This window comes from Epinephelus fuscoguttatus, linkage group LG22 (genome assembly GCF_011397635.1).
Source record: "Epinephelus fuscoguttatus linkage group LG22, E.fuscoguttatus.final_Chr_v1".
NCBI lineage: Eukaryota > Metazoa > Chordata > Actinopteri > Perciformes > Serranidae > Epinephelus > Epinephelus fuscoguttatus.
The window spans coordinates 33,343,388-33,360,013 of record NC_064773.1 but is presented as its reverse complement, the minus strand read 5'-3'; the positions used below and the strand labels follow the sequence as shown (position 1 = coordinate 33,360,013).

General features: G+C 41.8%; 1 protein-coding gene across 1 annotated transcript in view; it reads left to right on the top strand.

Moving 5' to 3' along the window:
• Window positions 1–16,626, top strand: part of ttll12 (tubulin tyrosine ligase-like family, member 12) — a 72,458-nt gene that overhangs the window by 18,051 nt on the left and 37,781 nt on the right. The window contains exon 7 of the mRNA XM_049567082.1: window positions 5,857–5,973. Within this exon, the coding sequence (XP_049423039.1) occupies window positions 5,857–5,973 (117 nt within the window). The remainder of the gene's footprint in view (window positions 1–5,856; window positions 5,974–16,626) is intronic.

Here is a 16,626-nt window from a genome sequence, read left to right as displayed (position 1 = left end):
TCCCGGAGGTGGGAGTTGAAGATCATCTGGACAGGTTCTTCCTCCAGGCGTTCCTGCTCGTTTGGGCCTGCCAGGTCTGTGCGGCGTCTTCCCCCACCATCTGATCCAACTCACCACCAGGTGGTGATCAGTTGACAGCTCTGCTCCTCTCTTCACCCGAGTGTCCAGAACATATGGCTGCAGGTCAAATGATACGACTACAAAGTCGATCATTGGCCTGCAACCTAGGCTGTCCTGGTGCCATGTGCACCGATGGACATCCTTATGTTTGAACATGGTGTTAGTTATGGCCATACTGCGACCCGCACAAAAGTCCAGTAACTGAACACCACTCGGGTTCAGATCAGGCAGGTCGTTCCTCCCAATCACGCCCCTCCAGGTCCCGCTGTCATTGCCCACGTGAGCGTTGAAGTCCCCCAGCAGAACAATGGAGTCCCTGGTCGGGGCACTGTCCAGCACCCGTCCCAGGGACTCCAAAAAGGGTGGGTACTCTGAACTGTTGTTCGGTGCATAAGCACAGACAACAGTCAGGACCCGTTCCCCGACCCGAAGGCGCAGGGAAGTAACCCTTTCGTCTACCGGGGTAAACCCCAACGTACAGGCAGAGAGTCTGGGGGCTATCAGAAAGCCCACCCTGGCCCTTCGCCTCTCACCAAGAGCAACTCCAGTGAAGGAGAGAGTCCAACCCCTCTCAAGGACTAGGGTTCCAGAGCCGGAACTATGTGTCGAGGTGAGGCCGACTATATCTAGCCGGTAGCTCTCAACCTCTTCCACAAACTCCGGCTCCTTCCCCGCCAGAGAGGTGACATTCCATGTCCCAAGAGCCAACTTCTGTAACCGAGGATCGGACCACCAAGGCCCCCGCCTTGGTCTGCTGCCCAATCCACAATGCACCGAACCCTTCTGGATCCCTCTGCGGGTGGTGGGCCTGCAGGGGGACGAGCCCATGTAGCCGATTCGGGCTGGGCCCGGCCGGACCCCATGGGCGAAGGCCCGACCACCAGGCGCTCGCCCACGGGCCCCAACCCCAGGTCTGGCTCCGGGGCGGGGCCCCGGTAACCCTCCGGGCCGGGTACATGTGTCCTTGTTTGTATCCATCATGAAGGGTCTTCTGAACTGTTCTTCGTCTGACCCTTCGCCCAGAACCAATCTGCCATGGGAAACCCTACCAGGGGCAAAATGCCCCCGACAGCATAGCTCCTAGGGTCATTAGGGCACTCAAACTCCTCCACCACGATAAGGTTACCGTTCTCGGAGGAGTGAATAAAAGTTGTACTTCCTGGTCAGCCTTCACTATAACGAATGCTTGAATAAACTTGATGTGCCACAGTTATCCTAACGTGAATATATGCGTTTTTTCAACACAAATCTAATATCAGTGAAGATCAAGGACATGGACATATTAAAAACTTGAAGTCTCCTTACATTCCACTCAGCTATATGGCACCTAGATTCACGTATAAACATGCCACAAGAGAGGAGGCAGATAATGTGTGTGACCCTCGGTTAGGGACCATTTCTCACCCTTTTTAAAAAAAAAAAAAAAAAAAAGATATTTTCTAGGGCTTTTTGCCTTTTAATAGATAGGACAGTATTAGTGTGAAGGGGGTAGAGAGAGGGGATGGCATGCAGCAAATGGCCGTGGGTCAGAATCAAACTCCTGGCCGCTTTAACAAGGACAAAGCCATTGTACATGGGGTGCCTACTCTACCAAGTGAGCTACTGGGTGCCCTTTCTCACCCATTCTTATGGACGTTAGAACAACACGCATCTCTATCTCCAGGAGTCTCGGAGTCTCCTCACACAAAGCAGGTCTGAAGCCCACTGAGGCCTCTCAGGATAACAGACCATGAGAATGCACACATCATACATGTCCAATAAATTTTCTGCTGAACTGATGCTTATTATAACTGCTGAAATTTGGCAGGGAGCTGGAAAAAATGAATGCTTTGGCAGCGGGCTTTTGATGGAAAAGGAATGTGTGTGTGTCATCAGCTATGTCGTGAGGGGGAGAGCAGCAAAAAACAGGCCTCTAGGAATTCAATTTCTACAGAGAAAGTTGTAGCTTCTTTACTTACTCAAGAACACCATGAGGGAATTTCGTCAAATTCGGCACAATGTCCACTTAGAGTCAACAATGAACTGTGGTGGCCAAACAACTTCAGTCTATTCAAAGGTGCTGTATGTAAGAATGTGGCCAAAACGGTCACTGCACTCAAATTCAAAATACTGCCGCGAGTCGTGTCCACCCCCCCTCCCCTACAGATTCGAGGTTGCTGGACAGCGGCACGCTGGAGACTGATTTGTCTGCCCACGGGCGGCTGCCGTGGCAGGGCCGCGTCGCTGCGTCCTTGATCTTCTGTTTTCCAGCGGACCGTTCAAGCAAGTCCGGCTTCTCTGCTGCTAACGCTGCTGCTGGGATACAGCAGAGGAGCCGGCTGCTAATGTTATGTACTGGGACACTGCTAATGCTGCTTGCCGTGCTGCTGTAGCTCAGTCGTAACTGTAACTGATGCTGAGACTCTACTGACTGCGTGACTGGTAGACGGCGGTGGGTGGCGCAACAGGCCAAAACACAAATTCTAAACATAAACATGATTTGCGGACCGTTAAATATTTTTTTAAATGCGAATATTCTGGCTGTACTATTGTTGTCGGTGAGATCAGTATGTTATATGAACATTATTCCTTAGTCTCTGTGACATATTAGGAGGATTTTACAACTATTTGCTTTAGATTTCTTACATATACCTCCTTTAATAAACAGTTTAAAGAAAAAAAGTCTTCACATGTCGACTGTCTTTCTTGAGTTTTAATAAGCATTCATGAATGGAGTCACACATACAACCGCATGAACAGTCAGTCAGTGAGTGAGTGCCTATATGTTCTTCAGCTATACTATCTTTATAGTTCCCAAAACACATGCATGTCAATAGTCAAAATATATAGCACGCAGGTGGTTCTGCAGTAAACATCCCTAAGACACAACATCTCTTGAGGCCCACAAGGACACTTGTTGTTGGAGCCTCCCTGACTCGTAACCTTTAACTTACTTCCATTAGGCCTCTGCTGTGTCTCACACTGCTGTCACAGTAGGGGTTAAATGAGCAACACATATCATTTGGTGAGAAGTTCCGTTTCATCAAAACAAGTAACCTCAGAACATGGGTGTACAACACATGCAGAACACATTATAGGTTAAATATGGTTAAATACCAGAATTTTCCATCACAGAACCGGTTAGGTTTTGGTGGTCAAAGGTCAAACATCACTTTAACCTCACAAAACACGTTTCTGGCCAGAACTCATATGCTTCATGACAAAATTTTGCACAAATGTCTACTAATCTTTGGTGTCCACCTTGAAACTCTGCTGATTGTATAGATCTGTACTGCTGGTGGAAGATGTGTGAAGCATCCATGTTTTAGAATTTGTAGCGTCTTTGTTGCAACATTTATATTTGAAGCATTGTTTACTGTCATGGCTGTGAATAAGTTGAGACAAACATGGATGTAAACTGTAACTTCAAATTGACTGGCTCGGGAGGCATACAACCATGAGGCAGTAATTCATCTCTCTCCTCCCTACCATGGACCCTTTTTTTTTCTTTTGTTTTAGAGGGGACAGGAGATCCTTAAGGGTTTCGAACATAATAATGGAAGTATGTGATGGCCATTCCCATGCTCAGTTACAGTATGTCTCATAAGTTGTTGCAGCAATTTTGGAGTTGATACCATTTGTTACACATACTTAGTGCAAAATGTAGGCATTTTTGACGACCTGAAAATTGATAAAGTTGGTCAAAAATCCCTCCAAAATTTCACATTAAGACACCAAGACCTCAAAGAACACCATAGAAAAATCTAATGGTGATTGCATGGTGAGCACTTCTGTTTTGGAAACTGCTGAGAAACTGCTTTATTGTCAGTATACCTATGAAAGCCATCCAATGAATGCCCGAGGTCTCTAGTTTGTGGCTGTGAAGTTTCATGAGGCTGTGATTATCCTAGAGGTCACTCTAGGTCATTTTATACAGTGAGATTGAGTTTCAAAACAGTCTCACTACAATGAAATGGCTTCTATGGGGACTAACATCACCACATAAGAAAAAAACTGGGGTCAGTGAATCCACAAATCTCAGCTTTCCATTCAGACCCAATTTATGTTATTCCAGGACTGTTCAAAGACCCCAGTATGCAGAAAGAGTCAAGTCAAATATGCAAAAAAAAAAAAAAAAATTGTAATGCATGCAAAAGACTGCATGGTTTTTGCCCCATACTGCATAGGACTCGGATGAAGATGGCATGTCTATAAAGGGGAGACTGGTGGGTACCCAGAGAACCCATTTTTATGGCTCTGTGCTGGCGATACCCGTGGCCGGAGGCATTATTTTTCAGGTTGTTCTTTTCCATTCTTGTGAACATAATATCTCAAGATGCCATGAGGGAATTTCTTCAAATTTGACGCAAATGTTGATTTAGACATAACGATGAACCGTTTTTTGGTTTAGTTCTATGACTGTTCTGCCTTTTTGTGGGGTTCATCAGAGCTTTGTATATATCCTATAGCCCAAACCTGAATACTCTGCTATACCAAATTGTGAGAAAACAAGTGCAAATTTGCAATAGCTGTGACCAAATTTGCTACTGTCACGCCATTAATGGATGAATCATGGTTGTTCTGTCTAGCATAGTTACTTGTGGTCTCTAATTACAGCATGTAAATTTTGAGCATTTTTGGTCAAGGATTTTTTGAGTTATTCACAAAAAGTTTTGAATTGTTAGTATAGCACCACCTATGGACGAATCGTGGTCATTCTCTCTGGTATAGTTACTCATGGTCTCTAATTGCAGTATGCAGATTTTGAGCATTTTTGGTCAAGGACTTTTTGAGTTATTCACGAAAAGCTTTGTAGACCGACTGACCAACCAACCAACCAACCAACCAACCGACCGACTGACCTACAGAGTGACCTATAGCTGCTAAAAAGAAAAAGAAAAAAAGTATTTTCTGTATTTAAAAATACAAAATACATGTATTTTATTTTGATACATTTTCTTGCACCAGTATTTTGTATTTTATTTTGATACATTTATTTGAGGGGTATTTTGTATCAAAATACATTTTGATGTATTTTTGCACATCTCTGCCGGATGGGGATCTGAACAGACGACCCTCTGGTTCCCAAACCAAGTCCCTATGGACTGAGCTACTGCCGCCCTTTTTAGAGTCCTCGCATCCCTTGTGGAGATCCCAGGAGAGAGGGGTAGCAGCACAACTCCACCTGATGGAGGCTGATGGCGCCCCAGATTCAAACGTCCAAAAACACCATAATCGAAACCACAAAATATCTCCATGCTGCTCGTTCGTAGTGATCCAAGTGTCCTGAAGCCCCGACATAAGAAGTTGTTTGGAAAAACGTCATTTGAACTGTAGCCTGTAGCTCTAACTGCCTCTCTGTACACCGCGCTCACGTGTGTGCACTTGCACGAGACCGTGAGACATGAGCACTGCGTTCATGTGTGTTCAGGTGTGTTCACGTGCTTTCGCTGGTCTCATGCGCAAGGGCGCACACGTGAGAATCTGGGGCGCCGTAAGCCTCCATTAGGTGGAGTTGTGTTGCTACCTCCTCTCCCCTTGGATCTCCGCAGGGGATGTGAGGACTCTAAAACTTCACCTTAGCCTCCCTCGGCATACGGGTAAGAAGATAATGGCTGAATTTTCATTTTTGGGTGCACTATCCCTTTAAGCCATTATGTGTATAGTATTGCTATGTACTTTTTACTTTTTGTACCCACTGCTGTCCTTATTTCAGTGTTTTCCGCACTGATTCATCACTTTGTGCTTTGCTTTCAGAGTTTACACCAACATGTCACAGGTAACAAACAACCTGACACATCCACGCTTCCAGCTGACAGAGGAAGAGGAGGAGGCTGATATCATTTGGAGCTATAATCACATCAAAGACTACAGGTCAGCCGCAACACAACACACATTCACACAGTCCTGTTGCCTGAGTTGAGCCCTTCATCAATGTGACAGAAAAAATACAAGATATATTGAATTTAGCTTAGTTACATGAGTTATCAGTAAATATGACAAAGATGTATCTTAAATAATCTAATTGAATAGTTCATTGACAGAAGCAGGCTGTGAATACTGCCACTAAATGTGCTTGAGAGTCCAGCAGTAAAGGCCTTTATGGTTCAGCGACAAAGGGTGAGCAAGTAAACACAGTACAGTTAAACTTAAAATTATCATTTTGGGTTTTCCTTCAGTTGTGATGATTAGAAAGACAAAGAACACTGAGTCCAACTCAAGGTTTCATTAATTCGGCCAGGAAGGTAGAACAATGTACGGAATACAGTCTCTCTGATTATTCCAAGGCACATGTTAGTCCAATCTGAGGGCCCCCTTCTTCATCCTTACATGGTCATATCCTGCAGTGCTCATACTGCTTCTTCATGTGACATGTGACAAGGAGTATACAATACACTGTCATGCATATGTGGCATAACCATCAATCACACATTTCCACTACTGCACTAACACACTATGCAAAATACAATAACACTGACATAAACTACACAACAGAGAGAACTACAGAGCATGTGACTATGGGACCTGGATAATGTGATACATTGGTAAATGGAGTCACAGAGAAACATACCTTCACAGCAAGCTTTTGAAGGGGTAGTTCAGATCTTATATAAGACACTTTACCACAGTCAGTGTATTACATACAGTAGGTGGCAGATGGCATAGAAGCTAAGTAACGTACTGCTGTGGAATGGTCAGCAACAAAACATATTTTAGCCACCTAAACAAATCATTATAAGTTGAAGTGCATGCTATAGTTAGAATGTTTTCACTGCTTTACCTTGCTGTCAGACAGCGATTTCCAGAAGTGACACCATCATAATCACTCTCTTCAAAGCCAGACTCCATTGAGAATAACAGTGATTTAACATCGCTGTACACAGGAGCTGCTCTTCTACCGCTGCCTCAGTCAGTTATTTTGTTTGTTTACTGTGTGACTTTGGTTTTTAATAGGGTTGGTTCAGATTCATCAAAGTCATACAATAACCAACACAAACAAACTGACTGAGGCAGCAGTAGACGAGCAACTCTCATATGCAGGAAGTTTAAATTGCTGTTTTTTTCTGACTGGAGTCTGGTCGCTTTGATGAAAGCATAGATAGCGAACAGAAACCATTTATGGCTTTAGCATCAGAAAGGGTTGTCTGACAGTAAGGTTAAGAGGTGAAAATATACCAAATATAGCATACACTTAAACTGATATTGATATTTTTAGGTGGCTAAAATATGTTTTGCTGCTGCCCCCATTCACAGCAGTACATTGCTTAGCCGCCGTGGTGGTACTTCTGCCGCTACTTCAAACTGGGGGGGCATGCCAACTGCCAACTACTGTAGGTAATACACTCACTATGAATAAGTCCCTCATACAACCGCACTTGAGCCACTAATACAGGTTTATTAATGTCACATAAATACTATATTTGTCTTTATAAGGCAACATTTTACTTCATGTTTTCCCTGCTGTTTCTCTCACACTTGCATGAGGAATATTTTGTGGATTGAAGCATTCCTTTAAAGTCTCCATGAAATGAAAAATACCAGTTCCCAGTTTTAATCCTGTGTCCCTGTGTTAACTGATCATTTATCTCATGTTATATTGTAAATGCAAGTCAAAAAATCTGTATCAGAGTTTATTTTTTTTATTTTTATTTTTTTTAATTCATCCAATCAAATGAGACTTTGGGTGACTAGCTAGCCACAATGGTCATGTAAAACCGCACTTCACCGTTTGTGGGTAGCTAAGAGAGGCTGACCAATACCGTCTGTACATGTATTTGTGTGTGTGTGTATGTGTGTGTATATATATATATATATATATATATATATATACAGTACAGGCCAAAAGTTTGGACACACCTTCTCATTCAATGCGTTTTCTTTATTTTCATGACTATTTACATTGTAGATTCTCACTGAAGGCATCAAAACTATGAATGAACACATGTGGAGTTATGTACTTAACAAAAAATTGTGAAATAACTGAAAACATGTTTTATATTCTAGTTTCTTTAAAATAGCCACCCTTTGCTCTGATTACTGCTTTGCACACTCTTGGCATTCTCTCGATGAGCTTCAAGAGGTAGTCACCTGAAATGGTTTTCCAACAGTCTTGAAGGAGTTCCCAGAGGTGTTTAGCACTTGTTGGCCCCTTTGCCTTCACTCTGCGGTCCAGCTCACCCCAAACCATCTCCATTGGGTTCAGGTCCGGTGACTGTGGAGGCCAGGTCATCTGCCGCAGCACTCCATCACTCTCCTTCTTGGTCAAATAGCCCTTACACAGCCTGGAGGTGTGTTTGGGGTCATTGTCCTGTTGAAAAATAAATGATCGTCCAACTAAACGCAAACCGGATGGGATGGCATGTCACTGCAGGATGCTGTGGTAGCCATGCTGGTTCAGTGTGCCTTCAATTTTGAATAAATCCCCAACAGTGTCACCAGCAAAACACCCCCACACCATCACACCTCCTCCTCCATGCTTCACAGTGGGAACCAGGCATGTGGAATCCATCCGTTCACCTTTTCTGCGTCTCACAAAGACACAGTGGTTGGAACCAAAGATCTCAAATTTGGACTCATCAGACCAAAGCACAGATTTCCACTGGTCTAATGTCCATTCCTTGTGTTTCTTGGCCCAAACAAATCTCTTCTGCTTGTTGCCTCTCCTTAGCAGTGGTTTCCTAGCAGCTATTTGACCATGAAGGCCTGATTCGTCTCCTCTTAACAATTGTTCTAGAGATGGGTCTGCTGCTAGAACTCTGTGTGGCATTCATCTGGTCTCTGATCTGAGCTGCTGTTAACTTGCGATTTCTGAGGCTGGTGACTCGGATGAACTTATCCTCAGAAGCAGAGGTGACTCTTGGTCTTCATTTCCTGGGTCGGTCCTCACGTGTGCCAGTTTCGCTGTAGCGCTTGATGGTTTTTGCGACTCCACTTGTGGACACATTTAAAGTTTTTGCAATTTTCCGGACTGACTGACCTTCATTTCTTAAAGTAATGATGGCCACTCGTTTTTCTTTAGTTAGCTGATTGGTTCTTGCCATAATATGAATTTTAACAGTTGTCCAATAGGGCTGTCGGCTGTGTATTAACCTGACTTCTGCACAACACAACTGATGGTCCCAACCCCATTGATAAAGCAAGAAATTCCACTAATTAACCCTGATAAGGCACACCTGTGAAGTGGAAACCATTTCAGGTGACTACCTCTTGAAGCTCATCGAGAGAATGCCAAGAGTGTGCAAAGCAGTAATCAGAGCAAAGGGTGGCTGTTTTGAAGAAACTAGAATATAAAACATGTTTTCAGTTATTTCACCTTTTTTGTGTTCATTCATAGTTTTGATGCCTTCAGTGAGAATCTACAATGTAAATAGTCATGAAAATTTGAAAAACACATTGAATGAGAAGGTGTGTCCAAACTTTTGGCCTGTACTGTATATATGTGTGTGTGTGTGTGTGTGTGTGTGTGTGTGTGTATATATATATATACGTGTTAAATATTTCTGTTAAATTTTTACTTAGTTTAGCTTAGACCATAATTAAACACATGAATAAATTGTATGGGGTATTTGAAACTCCAACATCTATAGCAGTATTTGAAACTCCCTGTATCTTTGTAGTCTAAAGAACGTTCTTCCTCTGTTTGAGTTCAATTCAATTTCAATTCAATTTTATTTATACAGCCCAATATCACAAATCACAATTTGCCTCACAGGGCTTTACAGCATACGACATCCCTCTGTCCTTATGACCCTCGCAGCGGATAAGGAAAAACTCCACAAAAAAAACCCTTTAACGGGGAAAAAAAAGGGTAGAAACCTCAGGAAGAGCAACTGAGGAGGGATCCCTCTTCCAGGACGGACAGACGTGCAATAGATGTCGTACAGAACAGATCAGCATAACAAATTAACAGTAATCCACATGACACAATGAGACAGAGAGAGAGAGAGAGAGAGAGAGAGAGAGAGAGAGAGAGAGATGCAGGTAATGACAGTAGCTTACAACAACATTATTGAAAGTAATAATATTATAGTTATAGTTCTGGCTACTGTGGTACAATATGTTGAAAGTATGTATTAATATCTGGCAGTATACATGTGTGACAATAGTCGTGTAGAAGTATGACTAATGACTAATGATGGCAGCAGCAGCAGCAGGAGGCATCTGGCAGGACCACGGCAGCAGCACAACCACACACGTCACGCTGTCCAGGCACCGCTGCGATATGAGTTAATCTGAGAGACAGTGGAGCACAGAGGCTCCGGAGAAGAAGCAAGATGCAGTAATAGAGAGAGAGAGAGAGAGAGGGAGAGGGTGGGTGGGTGGGTGGGTGCCCGGTGTATTATAGGGGGGTCCTCCGGCAGACTAGGCCTAAGTCAGCCTAACTAGGGGCTGGTACAGGGCAAGCCTGAGCCAGCCCTAACTATAAGCTTTATCAAAGAGGAAAGTCTTAAGTCTAGTCTTAAATGTGGAGACGGTGTCCGCCTCCCGGACCGTAACAGGAAGATGATTTCACAGGAGAGGAGCCTGATAGCTAAAGGCTCTGGCTCCTGATCTACTTTTGGAGACTTTAGGGACCACGAGTAACCCTGCGTTCTCAGAGCGCAGTGTTCTGGTGGGATAATATGGCACTATGAGCTCTCTAAGATATGATGGAGCTTGACCATTTAGAGCTTTATAAGTTAACAGTAGGATTTTAAATTCAATTCTGGATTTTACAGGGAGCCAGTGCAGAGAAGCTAAAACACGAGAAATATGATCTCGTTTCTTAGTTCCTGTTAGTACATGTGCTGCTGCATTCTGAATTAGCTGGAGAGTTTTTAAGGACTTACTAGAGCTACCTGGTAACAGAGAGTTACAGTAATCCAGCCTAGAGGTAACAAAAGCGTGGACCAATTTTTCTGCATCTTTTCGGGTCAGGATAGGCCTAATTTTCGCAATATTACGCAGATGAAAAAATGCAGTCCGTGAGGTTTGTTTTAAATGAGAATTAAAAGACAAATCTTGATCAAATATTACTCCGAGGTTTCTTACGGTAGTGCTAGAGGCCAGACCAATGCCATCAAGAGAAACTATGTCATCAGATAAAGAGTCTCTGAGTTGTTTGGGGCCAAGAACAATAACTTCAGTTTTGTACAATAACTTCAGTTTTGTGAGTAACATTGGTTGTACTTTGGCCACGCCGTGTGCCATCCTTCTGTTATTGTATGTAATGTGATATGGTCTTGAAAATGAAAATAAGAGACTGAATGTATTTGCCATCATCCAAAGGTTTTTATCACCTTAATTGGGATGAGTGGACCAACAGTATCTCTTTAGCGTGTTCCTTTTAGTATGATAAGTAGAGAGCATAATAGGCCAGCCAGACAGTATTGTTTGAATGTAGTAAACCACATTGAAAGTGACGGAGGAAAAAGTTTTGTAAATATATTTTTTTCCAATATTTTTATTTATAAATGCTTATTCATAAAACTATGATTGTTGTGTGATTATTACTCATGATATATACTGTTATGGGGCTAAGTAAGCAATCAACCCTGCAAATGAATACTTAAATGTTCTGTATATCTGTTCAGACAAAGTGAGTACAAACACAGAAGTTCTGCTCCCAACTATGCCCAACGTTGCAAATTTACAACATTTCCCGAAAAACTTACTAAAATGTAAAAAATTTGAAAACTCTTTGATTTCTACATCAGAGGCCTCCTAAAACAATATCTGAGAGGTAAAAAAAATTGCTCATTTTTTTCTATATCTGGGTCTTACAGGGTTAAGTGGTCCAATTAAATGCAGTACAGAAGCTAAAGTTGCCCTTGCTTCTGTTTTAACTAGGACTATCAAAAAATAAATAAACTATTTATTTGGAGTCTACAGTGTGGAGACCTCCTTTGTACCCTGTGGCAGAGGTGGAAAGAGTGCTGAAAATTTGTACTCAAGTACATGTACTGTTACATTGCTTAAATTGTACTCAATTACAAGTAAAAGTACTGGTGTTTAAAAAATACTTAAGTAAAAGTACAAAGTACTCTTCTCAAAAACTACTCAGAGTATTAATTACTTTTAACCGATGGATGTTTTATTGCGTCGTCAATAGCAGACATTCGATTCGATTCACCTGTATGACTGATCGAAAACAGCACCTTATACAGTGAAATTACTGCAATGATATGACTATTATGAGGCAAGAGTGTAAACACATGGCACACACATGAATACATGGGGCTCACTGACTCCACAAGACTCACAGCTTTCCAGTCAGGCCCAATTTACCCAACTGTAATACTGTTTAAGGACCCCGATATGCAGGAATAATAAAATAGAATAGGCAAAATTACATAAATACCGCACGCAAAATAACCGCGTGAGATTTGCACAAAACTGCAAGGGATTAGAGTGAAGTGGATGTGTCTGTAAAGGGGTAACGCTTATCTTACGAAAACATTTTCATTCAGGTGTCTTGATGTCTTGTGAAGAGACCCCTTGCTCGTGCCCTGTTTTCCATGCTAAACCTTAGCCTAAATTTGGAGCACTATTTACCCCCCTTACCGACAAGCTAACATGACATGGTTAATTTTCATGGTTAATGTTTCATATAACATGCGTCACTCTAGCACAAAATATAGGCCTGCTGAATGTAGGCCTGTGAGTATTAAATGACTACAGATTTAATTTATTGTAGTGACGGTGGTTGTCCAAATATTAAGCTAAAACATCACTAAGAATTGTAGCTCAATTATGCATGTACGCACGCGCATATGTTAGCTAGCTCCATCTTATTTTAATATCAGGCAAACCAATGGCAGTGACAATATCTTTGCAGACTTAGCCAAACTAATAACCAGTGCTTAATTTGTAAAATTAGAAGTAGGGGAACACTTTGGGCTGCTGAGAGAGCAGTGTTCCCCCACTCCCAAAAGTGAGGGAACACTTTTTTAAGCGGCACCCGAGCCGCCTCACTGCGCGACTCCGAATGGAATGGTTGTGACATCTAGTGTTGTCACGGTACCAAAATTGGGACCTACGGTACGATACCAGTGAAAGTATCACGGTAGTATCACGATACCACGGCAAGATGAGGCAGATGTGCCTTTTGTCATTTTTAAAAAGTATAAATCACTTTTCTATAATACTGCCCTACAAAGGCAAAAGACCTTAACTCACCAGAGTGTGAAACTGAGAAAAATGACTTTAAAGTTATTTTGTTGTCCCGCCAAATGAGTTGTAGGTAGAACATTGGACATTTGACATTTTGTTGTTTATAAATGAAGTTATTTATCCACCAAAAAATTTTAAGCTTGACCTTTGACCGTTATTCGGAAGTTACTGTATTCTTCCTTTGCATTGTCTGCAGAACAATAATGGATCATACAAAGGCAAAAGACCTTAACTTCTATTTTATTGTCCATTTGGATTTTTATCACTTTGTATAATATTTTCCTGTGATAACAATGATAACCTTACACTAAAATTTAGTGATTTTTTTGTCTAGTTAGGTTTAATATCACATAAACAGAATATTAAAAATAAAAAATAATGAGCATTTGAAGGTTGCAGCAATACATTACTGGATCATTTTAAAACCTCATCATTGTACTAATTTGAAATAAAATAACACTTTACCTCCCTCCTATTTCTTACATTTGAAAGTTACAGCTGGTTTGGCTATGCCAGTAATATTTAGCAATGCCCTTTGTTAAATACACTTTATTTAAGTATTGAAGATGTGTGTCAGAAGTGCTTCAATCACATATAATACATAAGCATAACACCGTAACTCCAGCGCGGTTAACAGTAACTTCACTTTGGTGCTTGGCAAAACAAAGGCAGAGTACCATAACTTAATTCGAGCGGAGTGCCGCAGAACAGAAGCAAAGAACCGCAACTGTTGTTACGGGCTTCTGCCTTGGCTTTCCCTCGGCTTTTGGAAGTTACGGCAAAAACAACATCTTATTTTTTTCCAAAAACAACAAAATTGACTCAAGATATTTGTCCACATTATAAAACTGATGTTTATTGTTCCAAAAATGACAATAACTCATTTTCGCCAAAATTGAAGTTATACATCAATGATATTTCAATGGAATAAATTACTTATTTTCTTATTCATACTTCAAAAACAGCATCAATAAGTGATTAACATGGGGGGATTGAAATAAAATAAATAAATAAAATAAAAATCAACCAGCCACCCTCCTCCCCTGACAAGTAAAGACCAGTCCCTTCAGAAGTAAAGAACAGTCCCTAAAGTGCAGTGAGGTTTGTGGGCTGTTACCTGCCACAAAGAGAGAAATGTGAACGGCTCGTTTCTCCTCTGACACACCACATACCTGTGTGCCGCCACGGCTTGGTTGTCCAGGTACTACTGGGCAGTCATGACGCCAACGAAAGAGGAAATTACTGGACCTGGAGGCGGATTTCTCTGTCGTAAGCCGTTATGTTGCAGCGCGGAGCACTATGGCACATGGACACTCACCCTTGGCTTCTTTGTCTCCAAATCTTCAGTACATAAATTAGTCTCTACTCCGCTGTGTAGGTATGTTACCGCCAGACACCTGTGCCTGTTGCAGTGGAGTTATCCTATCCTAATGTGTACTTCCACCCCTGCCCTGCGGTAAAGTGTTACCAGTATTTTTTGTCTTGCACCTGAGTATTTTTGCCTGGATGTGCACAGACTTGGTCCCTCTCGTACATGCCCTATGCTATTGCTGTAATTTAATGTCAGGTCACTTAAAATTGCAAGTATAAAAGTATAATGATATGTAATAGCTGGCAACCAAAATAGACAGCCACCCATTACAACTGTTCCACAGACAAGCTGGGGTGTCACTAATTTTCTGTAACAAAGTAGTGAGCATCATGCTAAAGTCAGATTTAGATTGATTTGTTTTCACAGCCAGTACACATAAAAATACAGATACACCTAACAAAATACAGATAGCAGCATAATATACTGATAAATATGAATCATGTTTGTTTCTTAACTGGCCCCTGGCCTCCTGTCATTTTGCAAAAGTGGCCCCCAGGCAAAGCAAGTTGAGTATCCCTGTCTTAAAAGAAAAGTTGCTTTCAAAATCTGGAACTTCACAGCATGTATTAGCTCAAAAATCACAACAGAAAAGTATACTTTTAGTCATAAAAATACAAGTTTTGAACCATGACCACTGTCCATTACTGCACTAGAACTGATCAAAGGTTAATTCTAGTGTCAGGAGCATAATAGAATAACAAATGCAAATGATGAAAAATAAATCTACATTCTTTTGTTTTGTTTTTTTGCACAGACATGAAGCATTTTTCCTGCGGCAGAACTTCCTGTCACACTCTGAGGCAGCAGGTCAGGATAGTGTGTACAGTGTGCAGCCTGAGGCAAGAACATTGGGGATGGGCAGCACAAGCAAAAACACTATTTGAAAATCATGGCAACTATTCAACAATTTTTTGAATAATCGCGCGCAAAGCTCCGAGCACCAGTGACTGCTCGGAATGTATTTTTCACATCGCTGGGATTTTTCACGGACATTTTTACAGGAAACTACAAACGCCGAAGTGCGCTCGACTATGAAAGCCCGAATGACTGTGGACATTCCTCATGGAGTAGTAGTCTCTGCATGTTTCTCCTGTTTGTAGAAGAGCATCAAACTAGCTGGTAGCCCATCTCACACCGCTGTAGCAATCCTATACTGCCCTCGTGCGGTTAGGAGCTGAATTGCATGTCAAATAAAGGGGGGAAATAAGACGGTAAATAGTAATAGTTGCATTAAAAAATTGATTTTTCAAAAATAAAACAACTATTCAAAATTCGAAAATTGTGACCCATCCCTAAAAAAACATCATCCTCAAGTACTTACAGCTGAGCAGAGCTCCTTGTTGTGAGCACACTGTAAACACTCAGGGCTGAATTCACAAAGAATGAACTGCGGCCGCTGATAGCACCTTGAATTGCACTTCGCTTGCACCTGCAGTTTGCTCCGTCCTAACGTCCTATTCACAGAGGATATTGCGCTAATGATATACCAGCGCAAACACGCCCACAAAGTTTGGCAGCTGAGTGCAGTTTGCTCCTGATTTGCCCCTGATTGCAATAAGCCACATGGCAAAGTATAAATGCTGGCTTTGCGCCAAGAACACCGTGGCAGAACAAGTGATGTCTGCTGGTGAGTCAGTCTAACAGTGTCGGATGGGTTGAGGCTGTGGATTTGACCAAGTCTGACCACTTTATCACTATTCCCTCTCACTTGTAGCTGTTTTTTCATTATCTTTTGAATTTAACATGAATTATGGAACCGTTTTTGTTCACGTTTGTTTCCCCTGTTTCGTAAAATAAACAGCCTGAAGTCAGAACTTCAGCAGAATATATATATATATATATATATATATATACATGACATTTTATATTCAAAAAGTCAAAGATCAGTTTCACTGTGACATCATTTTCTGGCCATTATTCAACGTCATATCTCAGGAACAGAAGAGGAGACATTTGGTCAGATACTAAATTAGGGACACTAATCTTGGGTGCCCACCTTGAGA